The sequence below is a fragment of the Nothoprocta perdicaria genome, unplaced genomic scaffold, assembly GCF_003342845.1.
Source record: "Nothoprocta perdicaria isolate Ctin4 unplaced genomic scaffold, notPer1 scaffold_41, whole genome shotgun sequence".
NCBI lineage: Eukaryota > Metazoa > Chordata > Aves > Tinamiformes > Tinamidae > Nothoprocta > Nothoprocta perdicaria.
Window position 1 is genome coordinate 3,458,851 of NW_020455655.1, and position 10,893 is coordinate 3,469,743.

At 42.8% G+C, this 10,893-nt stretch overlaps 1 protein-coding gene across 1 annotated transcript in view; it reads right to left on the minus strand.

Moving 5' to 3' along the window:
- Positions 1-10,720, minus strand: part of FBN1 (fibrillin 1) — a 137,191-nt gene extending 126,471 nt beyond the window's left edge. Inside the window, exon 1 of the mRNA XM_026045677.1 lies at positions 10,551-10,720. Within this exon, the coding sequence (XP_025901462.1) occupies positions 10,551-10,720 (170 nt within the window). The remainder of the gene's footprint in view (positions 1-10,550) is intronic.
- Between the last annotated feature and the right edge of the window lie 173 nt (positions 10,721-10,893).

A 10,893-nucleotide genomic window follows, 5' to 3' on the forward strand; every position in this document is an offset into this window, starting at 1 on the left:
AAAAAAAAAAAAAGCCATCAAACTACCCGTCCATGGAACAGTTTGAGTCTGACAAGTGCATTTTCCACTGGAACACTTTTTCGCCAGAAAGCTTCTGTCTAGCTTCATAAAAGAAACTTATATTAAATCCTGAACTCTACTGTTGGCTTCTTTGGGAGGGAGAGGTGGGCCCRCGTGCCCCTCACCTTCCCAATAAAGCTCCATGTGTCTATTTGTAAAAGAGGTCTAAAAAGAATCAAGTTAGAAGATTAAATTCATTGATAGTTTTGAAGGCTGCTGAATTACTGGCCATATGTCCCAAAAAGCAGCAACCAAAAAYGATGGAACAAAAATATTCCAATAGCGTATCATGAGAGCTATTCAAAGCATAAGATTTCAACAGAGTAAAGAGGAGTAAAAAGCAACYTCATCTTGTCTTCATTTCATTATTAAAGAATGTGCACAGTACAATAACATATACACGGTCCCTGTGACATTAGCCAATACAGTATCTCACAATATCAAGTAAAAGAAATAATAATGGTTTAAGCAAGTAGATTGACCAGGTATTGGAAAGCATAACAAACACATACCAAAGAGCTTCTGTTCACAGAAGCCCATAAAACACGGCTGGGTARATTTCACAATTCACTTGGTCCATCCCTCTACCCATACAAGTGTTACCTTTCTCTGAATTATTTTCACACAACTACTTTTACATCATAACAACCATCAATCACACTTCAAAGGCTCCATCATGGTTCTTAAACAGCCACTGCTGTGTTTAATAGAATGTGCTTTCCTGCTGATATTATAGGCTATGAATACTAAAAAAGCATTTTATATTCTTATAAAACTGCAACAGCACCACAGAGGTAAATTATAAAATATGGTTTGTAATGGTAAAATAGGCAAAACTCATGTATACAGTCCAAGCCACACATGCTGCCCATATCACCCTCCCTCACTCCAAAAGCGGGAGAGGACCCACCTGAAACACAGATGTGGCCACCATTAGATCCAGGCCAGCAGTTTAATTCCAACTGCACAAATACATCAGGAACCATCAATGATCTTTGAAAAGCAAAAAAAAAAAAAAAAAAAAAAAAAAAAAAAAAAAAAAAAAACAAAAAAAATATTTTTAAAAAAAAAAAAAAAAAAAAAAAAAAAAAAAAAAAAAAAAAAAAAAAAAAAAAAAAAAAAAAAAAAAAAAAAAAAAAAAAAGGCAACAAGGCAACATTTATATGGAATTAGTTTACTGCTTGATGTACCTCATCCTGTATCCTTTACTGATACTGATCCGGAGAATTCAAGCTTTCCAGTGTACTGACCTCATGTGCCTCCATCTGCAAAGCACCTATTGCACAATAATAATCTCAATAAAAGATTGAGAATGCAAGATTATGTGCAAAAATAAAAAAACTAAAATACCAGTGCATACGTTGCCTATGTTAGCACAGTACAAYTCTGCAGTGTTGCATTTGATACAGAAAGCTTCCTCCAGTCAAATTCTCTGTGACTATGCACAGAAAACACATGAACGATTGCATCAAAAAAGACAGACCAGGGGCTGGGAAATGAGAAATAAGGCTGCCAATTTATTTTAGAGTCACTTACACACTTGTGAAMTGTAAAGGATTCCCAAAGTGTTATAATGCTGAGAGGAGCTACAGCTGATGCCCAGAGTTTCCAGGAGGTCCAAAATAAAGAAGAAATTACATCTTCAATTAATGTTGTGCAAGTACAAGTTCAGTAGCTAGATTAATTAAATAATTATGAAAAGATGTTAGTCACCAACTAGAAAATTATTAGACTAGCATAGTGAGAGAAGTTCCTCTTAATGTTCCCGTAATTAATGCTTGAGACAGCAGCTACGTATGTGGAAACAGAAGATACTCCCCTTCAGGTGCAAAGGCAAGGAGCCTCTGCCCCCATTAGGGAGCAAAGACTCCTCTTGGCTTTCCACCTCCACATGGCCCACRCTTTTTGACTCAGTGCAGGCACAAGGATGCAGCTCACGCAGGACTGAGGAGCAGGATTTAACTCCTGAGAGACAAGTACCAATTTAATGCTTTTTGCCAAGGATCCCCAAGACATAACCTTTCCAGCACCGTGCTCTCCTGCACCTCTGGCAGGGAAAGGTGAATCTGCAGCACGGCCAGAGCCCCACAGGAGCCCCGCAGCAGGGGATGTGCCAAGGCAGCATGTCCCGGCCACACTCTGCTTCCCGTGGGAGCAGCCATGGGCGGCACCCTCCTCTGGAGAGGCTGGGATTTCCTCGAGGGGGGAGAGGCAGTTTCTGGCACCTCTGTGCACTAAGCTTGGCGCAGAAACGCTGCCAGCTGCGCAGCCGTGCGCTGGCCGGTGCTGGCGGGACGGCGGCTGAAGCAAGCCCAACGCGTGGGTCTTGAACAAATTACACGGAGYGACTAGACAGAGTGGGCAGAGAGCAGCCGAGAGAGCAAAGGGCACAGCTGATCATCAGATAACACCGCGTTGGGATGCAGGGCGGGAGGGGAGCATTTCTAACCGTGCCCTCGGCTCACTTTCCTCTCCCTGTGAAAATACCCGTGGGCTCTTCCTTGCAAGAAAGTGTTTAAAGAACTTCTATTAACTCCTTGGCTGTAGCAGCTGGCAGAGGTTTAATGTAATGGAGAGACACAGTTTTCTGGCAGAAGAGGTAACGGTTACAATAATACCATCAACCAACYGTTATTTTTTTTAGAGGAACCTTTCTCTATTTCTCTTCTTACATGGACAAAACTTGGTACCTGCTAAAGCTGCATCCAAAATTATTTGCTGATGACTTCCAGACAAAATTTAATTGATATACTCATAGACAGTGCTAAAAAGAATGACAAAGTRTACCTGAAAAAAACAATAGACTGGTCTTTAAAACGTGAATCTGGACATCTGAATATATCCAGCGTACACAGAAATCCTAGTTACAGTTCCAGAACACAAGAAGAGCTGTTACTAGCTGTTTTCCAGGGACACACAATCAAATCTTTTACCAATTTTTGTACATTCTTAAATTCCTCAGCATCTCAGAGCTAGAAGCCAGTCCCCCTGGAAAGCAGCACAGCTCTGCTGCCCYCCCCGGGGCTTTTCTCAGCACCCTCACAGATGCAAGAATTTCTCTCCTTGCAGGCGGACAAGGCTGCGAGCAACCCGGCTGCTCTGGGCAGGGGCTGGACCACACGGCCCTCAGGGGCCCCTTCCCACCTAAATGTCAGGGACCCAGGAGCAGGGCACCTAGTGCCTCCCTCTGCACAGCCGGCACCTTCCACCTAGAGTGAGCAGCAAAGAAGGCTCTGACGGGACAGYCCAGCTTTTCTATATACTGTATTTAGTAAATGAGGATAGTTCAGCTATATATTAGAAAGGCATGCTGTTTATGATCACTCTGTGCCATTTTCAGCATTCAGTGAAGGCTTTAGGTGGGATTTTGAAAGTTATTTCAATAGTATAAGAAGAAAAAATCTGTGAAACTTTGAAAACAAAAGAGTTCAGCTTCTGTTACCCTAGAATGGATAAGCATTTCACAKCTTCAAAATCCCAACCCCATTTTTATGCAAACTATGCCTTTTACACGCAAAGCACCGCTTCTGGCACACAGATTTTCACTATGCAGTAAGCTAGCCTGGATGTCTCTGCCATGCAGAGAGCCTAATACGATAACTATTTCTCACTCTGACAGCGAGAGCACCGCTGTCCCAGGATCCTGGCTCAGCTCAGCTAAAAAAATAACATGCTGAGCAGCTCTACGGGTGTCTTTGGCTCTGCAGCCGTGAGGCCTACGCACAAGTCAAGAGTTCAAAACGACAAGCAAGTTTCCTGTAGCGGCACTGAACGCTTTTCTAACCCTAACTCCATCACACTGTGACGGATAAATACAGCAATTGGACAACAGTTCTTGACATTAAGCAGATTTTTCCGCATGGGTTCTGACAATCTGCTGTCTCTTTTGCAATGACAGACTCTGGGAGAGTCTCAGGAGCATGACGGAGTGCAATGCTGGCCAGGGAATATGCTCACGCGTTAGGCAAAAGATATATCCCCTTCTCATTCCTCCCGCAGAGTCYCCAAGTCCTTACTGGGAAAGCAATATRTAAAGCACTGGAACAGGCTGCCCAGGGAAGTGGTGGAGACACCATCCCTGGCAGCGTTCAAGAAGCGTGTAGATGAGGCAGTTAGGGACATGGCTTAGCAGGTGTGGTGTTGAAGGGTTTACAGTTGGACTCCATGATCTTGAAGGTCTTTTCCAACCATCATGGTTCTATGATTTTATGCTTTTAAAAGGTGAGTGACCTGCATGTCTGCTACAGCACAAGGGAACAGTCTGTTGATGATGAGCCCACAGCTTTGACTCAGCCTGTCCACAGCACGGACTGGGAATTCACTCTGTGCACAGGGAAGAGAAAAAGATGAAATATTAGAGGGAAAAACAAAAAAGAAGCAGAAAAGAGACAGGAAAAAAGGAATGTTCCTGAAAGGAAACAAATTTTCGTTTGAAACCTCAGCTGAACATCACTGGATATTCTGATGTCCTCCAGCAAAGCATGAGGGAGGGGGAAGCTTGAAAAAGAGGATGAAAATGATTAAGACTGTAGACAAAAGAACTGTGGCTTCCATTTGGTATTTCTGAGGCTTTAATGGTCATGAATCATTTCATAAAATGAGAAGTAGAAAGGAAAACAACAGATTCTCCAGCAAGTCAACACTGAAAGTATTCTGCAAGATAAAAGCTAGAAGTTCTTCATACTTCAGTGGAGGTATGTAAGCAAAACCAGAAAGGACAGGTTTTAATTTAACAGGCTACATTTTGCTTTCCAATGCACCTTCTAGAGAAGAGTGCAACTTTACTGAATTGTCACAAAGGAAGACAGTGATTCTTCTCACTTCTCTGTCTATGCACCAACCTTGGCAAGAACGAGGCTATTCTGTAGGTCTGAAGCCCTGAGGAAAATTGAGGTTTCAAACTGAGAACTGATGAGAAAACAATTAAGAGAGATGCTCACAGTACAAAATTTAGCTACAAATATTCTTCCCAGAACAGTGTGACAAATTATCAGAAACTATCCAGACCACAATATTTCCACTCTAAGATAAATAAATAAATGAGTCCAGGGAGTAAGACCAAAGTGACACATATACCTACACTCTTGATCTTTGGGGTTCAAGCAGGGAGATAAGTAGGAAAAGAAACAAGATAGAAGGTGATCTTTGCTGMAGTATGAAAAAGCTACTGATTGATTCCTGATTATTTTCATGAGCAGGCATTCAAAGTGCCTAACTATGCTTTGTTCAAGTAGAGATGACCTCCTCTTAGCCAATGTCTGGCACACTGCTATCAAKGGGAAGCCTTTCTGGTGATCCACGTAGCTAGACAGTTTGGGTTCTGCTTAGATAAGAGAGCTCGAATAATCTGGGGTTGATTAAACTATTCATGTATTTAAAGTGACCGTGAAAATTGAAGATGGATGACGTGAACACCGTTGTGCTAAGCGAGCATCACTGCTAACGACACAGGCTGCGTCCTGCGTGTGCCTTGTGTGTGCATCGCTGCCAGGTGCGCACGCTGCAGGAGGAGAAAAATAAAACAAAAAAGAAAAAAAGAAAGAAAAGAACCACATGGAGCTCCGCCCTCCTCCTTTTCAGTGTCCTCAATCCAGTGATCAAGACAGGAATCCATTTGATTCAACTGTCCTGAGCCACTTTTATAGCATTTCCAACATGGTCAGGGCTCATACAGTATCTCAGAGGCTCTACTGCTCACTGCAGCCTTTACTTTGGCACTGCATAACATGGGAAAAAGCACTGAGTAATTCTGAAGTATTATGTTGAGCTGTCTGATGTATTTGGGTGGGAGGAGAGGGCTGATTCAAATTTCACATAACAGACACACAGCATTTCAAAACCATTCAACTCTTGCCAAAATACACTATGAGAAAAATTACAGGTGGAAGACTGGCTAAGAGGCTAGTCACTGACTCATCAGTGTCTAAGTCACCTATTAGCAAATGAAGCCAGTAGCAGCGAATGAAGCCTGAGCATAAGGTTTAACCATAAAACAGCTTTTCAATGGTGAGTCTAAAAGGAAGAAAGTCCTAATTCTGCACTACAATCTATGCAGGTCTAGGGGTCTATTCCTATAAACCATAAAACCAAATTAATATTGAGGCCATCCCTTCTAAAGAGATGTCCATATGAAAGGGCTTGGGAATCTAAGTGGGAGCGCAAAAGCCTGAAGATTATATAATTTTACTGTTTTACTTTGGTCTCAAGAACAACATGGAACCATCACGAGAATGCTAACATGGGAGTTGCTGCATGGCTACTGATTCTGGATAAAGAAATTCAGTGTGCAGAGTATTATCAGATAGCATTCATTAAATGTATATTAAAAAATTAAATATCTGAGGTAAAATATATTTAAAATTCTAATTAAAATATATCATGGCATTAAGACATCCATATGATTGGAACTAAAAACGTTATTCCCTCTTTAAATATTAGCTAATGAAGAAGGGTTAATAGGAGTTACTGCCTGCCATGGAATGAATTCTGTGTCTGCCTCTTGCTTGCTTCAGTCCTCTTGCCCCAGTCCTAATCCACACATGCAACCTGCTCTCCAGAGACATTCACACCTGCACCAAGTTGCATCACACTGCAAGAAAGGAAACAAGTTATATGAGTCTGGTGCCAACTTCTCCAAACTCATTTCACTTGTGATTAAGATTTCCATTCATGAACAACATAATGTAATATCAAATAAATAAATAAATAAAAAACAAAACCCACATAGCTATTAGCATATAAACTCAGGTGCAGAACCTTTGCTGCCAAAGACCTCAAGTTTTCGCATTCAGATGCGCACTGACAGAAAAATTCCTCATCTGTGCTGGCTTTACCATGCAAGGCATAGAGGCCTGGAACTAGCACACCAACGTGTACTCTAGTACATCAGCTACTACAGTGACTTATATGTTTTTAAGATTATCCTGTATTTAAAGTTGACGGTGCAACTTTTATAWCTGAAAATTCAATACATACAGTACTGGCAGAAAGCAATTCAAATGGTTCTTTTGGTACATTTTTAGTTATTTCTTCTATTCCTAACTTAGTAGTCCTCAGCATTCAGGCTCCCCTTGCCCACAATGTGCCACTGGCAAGGTGTGGCAAGAGCAGCCAGCCAAAGGTGTGCGGGCCAAAAGTGGTAAGAAAAATGTTTGAGGTTTGCAGTATAAACCAATATTTACCGGTACGGTAAGTCTGCTTTTCTTCAGCGGGCTTTTAGTGGTAAATATTGGTTTAAAACGAAAACCAGAAGCCTTAATTATATATTTGAATACTGGAATTATGTTATAGATTTATAAGATTTATTTTATTGCTGGGAGCAGCGATGCATGACAAGGGTCAAAGCCAACACAGTTTACACAAGCAGGCGCTTCAGTCGATCTACGGACTTCGATGGGGGAGTACGACCAACCGAAAATTATCCAAGAACCGCAGTCCACTCCTGAGCAGTTTTAATCCAAGAGGCTTATGAACCATATTGGAGCCAACTAGTCTGTTCTGCAATATTCACCATCGCTACAACTTAATAACAACAAATAAGTTAAACTATTCTTGACAAATACATTTAACTAGTATCTTAATTAGAGTAGTTACATTACCATTTGGGTGTCTTTAAGAAATCTTAGTTCTTTTTAAAACCCGAGCTGAGCTATTTGTTAGGCAAACAGCTGCTTTCTATGTCCATCATACTGCGAAGAAGCTGACAAGCACTGCTTAAAGTGTTATTCAAGATCTGATTTACCCCCCGCTTAAAGTTCAAGGATCTATGTCTTATCATCATCAGAAAATGTGAAATCCTAATTAATGATAAAATCCTTAATACTGCTTGTATTCACAATATTCAGTAAAGTACTGATCAAATCACCAGTATATTGATATTTATTTTATATGCAAATGGTTCAAACATCTGTACCTTTCACTTGATGTTTGTATTTTCTAGAAAAAGCTTCACATCCATGGCCCAATTTTGTAGTTTTTCCTTTCTTCAGGACTTCACGCTTCCTAGATATTTAACAAGTTCACAGGATAAAGGCTTGATGCCTTGTAAATCAACACATTAACGTTTGTCCTAAAGTCTCTGGGGTTTAGRGGTTAAGCGTCTATGTGACACGCTTACTATTTTCACTTCTCACAACAGATTCCACAGACATTTCCGTTTCTTATTTCACAGTATGAATGYTGGCTACGACACTGAAAAATCCAGATCTATTCTGAAATAACTGCCACTTTTATCCTGCCTGTTTAAAGGCAACRGGCACTGCACATAAACACGCGCTGGCTTAGACCATCTCATTCAAACATGCCTGGCATGGAGGGGACTTAATTGCTAACACCTTCATGGTAGGATCAATTCTAACAACATAATCAGCAAGCTTAAAGTCTTACAACAAATACGGAAGAGGCTTTTCCACACAATTTGTAATAATTAAAGTTAAAAYACACCTCTAGAACCATATCATGCGCTCGAACAACTCACTTGTAAAACTAACGAGGCAAAGGTTGTAAGGAAGAGAACTCTTGCAATGAGCAGGCTGCAGTGAGACACACAAGTGTGAGAAGTCACCAAAGCAAAAAAGTAAATCCCAGACTTCCTCATTTTTACATGTAAGGCCAGTCTTTGTACAGAGACTTTCCTCAATTTTTTAAATACTAAAAAAATTTCCATGCTCATGATAGAATGCAAATTCTAAATCTAAAGGATTTCTCTAAAAATGTTTCCTCAGACTAAAAACTGAGCACGAGTTCATTGCCAAGACAACAGTCTTATTCTCAGTCAACCACAATAAGATGAAAATAAAGTTTCCCAACATCTATTATGATTTGTATCAGACCAGTCAGGCTCCTCTTTACTGATGAAGAAGTTGGAAAAGTAGTATGCTTCCTTGTAAAATCGTATTTTTAGTGCTTTAGTCCATCTAATAACGCTAAATTTTCCTTGTCTAATGTATATACAATTCCTATACATTCAAAATAYGTTTTCCATCTGGATTTCTGAAGACTTATTTCCAGCTTTGTCTGTTAAAATGACAATTCTTTCTATTCATTTTGTGCAGTATACTGCCACACCTAAGGAAGTGCTTGCAATTTCTACATTAGAAGCATCCAGCAGGATTCTCCCAACACTGGCAAAGATGATCACGTGGTAACAACGGGATTTCCAGCTCCTTAAGCAACTCGGGCRCTTTCCTGGCTAAGAACCTGCTTCCCAAAGACACTCATTCAGATATTCCAAATATATAAAACAAATATTGTCATTAATCCTAGCTTCTCAGATCGCTAAACAGATACATTAAAAAGATAAAGAACTCACAGATATACATGATAAAGGATCAATTCAAAGAAAAAATGTAAGGTTTCAATTAAATACATGAACCAACTCCTCAGATTAAAGGCTTACTCTAACACATTTTACATTTTCAGAAACAATTAACACTTGAAATACCTTGTCCTGATGCACTATTATTCACATCTAAATAGCACAGCCTTACAGTAAAGTATTTTCTTCAATAAAACAAATTTTATTCTCYGATACATGTCTGCAGCTCCCACCAAGTCAATGGAGTTGGCATACATGTGCAGACTTGGTCCCACAGACCAGAAAATGGTGTTTGTCAACTTAATGCTTAGGAAAGAACTCTAAAAAGAAAAGGGGCATTAAAACCTTCTCAGCAAAACCCTTTCTAAGAATATTCTTCCTCAAATCATTTACAAACTCTTATTATGTGCAATTAGCCCTGTAAGCCCTGCTGCAAACACTTCAGCGCCAAGGACGGCTGGGTCACAGAAACAATCTACCTTGTCCAACTTTTCCAGGTACGTGGAAGTGAAATGAGGGAGTCTGACCCTATCAGTTCACATCCTAAAGGAAAAGAGTAACTGCTCGCATACTTTTTTTTTTTTTTTTTTTCAGGATGAGGACCTATAACACAAACTCAGTATCTTTCCAAGAGGGCAAATATAGAAACGGGTAAAAATGTACTTTTGCAGGGGAATAACGACACAGCAGCCGCACTAGGAAGCCGAGCGCATTTGCCCGGTGAAAGCGGGTGCACGGACTCCCCTAGGGACACAGGGAGGCACCCGCATCCCTCCCGGCACACAACCCTCTCCAGGCCACTTCTCCCGCGYCCACCCTCCGTGGGCTGCACTAAGCACTTGGCTACGGACCGACGAGGTGCCAGCGAGCACCTAAGAAACAAAACGCCCTTTTTTTTTTTTTCTTTTTTTCCCCCTTTTTTTCCCCTCCCCTCCAACATTCCGATTTTTAAAATTTTCGGCTCATCTGCCCCCCGGAGCAGCTGCCGAGCCCCCTCCGCCTCCCGCAGCGGCATTTTGCGCTGGGGAGGCGGGCGAGGGCCGTGGGGGTGACGCTCCACCTGACACCACGATCCGCCCCGGGGCGCCGGGAGCCCCGCTCGGCCCGGGGCGCCTCCCCGCCGGCCTCCCGCGCTGCCCGCCCGCCGCAGGTAGCGGCCCCGGCCCGCACCTACCCTTTGAGCGCGTCGTGCCCGGCGCCGCCCTGGCCGCGCCGCTTGGCCCGGCTCGCGCGGCTCTCCTTGGCGCCCGCCGCCTCCGAGTGCCCGGCGGCGGCGGCGCCCGCCTGCGACGCCCAGAGCACGGCGACTCCCAGGGCGATCCCCAGCAGCCGCCCCCGCCACATCGCGCCGCCGAGCCCGGGGCTGCGAGCGGCCGCCGCCTCCTCCTCCTCCTCTCCTCCCGCCGCCGCCTCCTGCCGCCGCTCCGCGCCGTCCGCCGGTGCCGCCGCCCGCTCAGCGGAGCCTCCTCCGCGCGCTGCCAGGAGAGAAGAGGCGACCGTTAGGGCTGCGCGAGGAG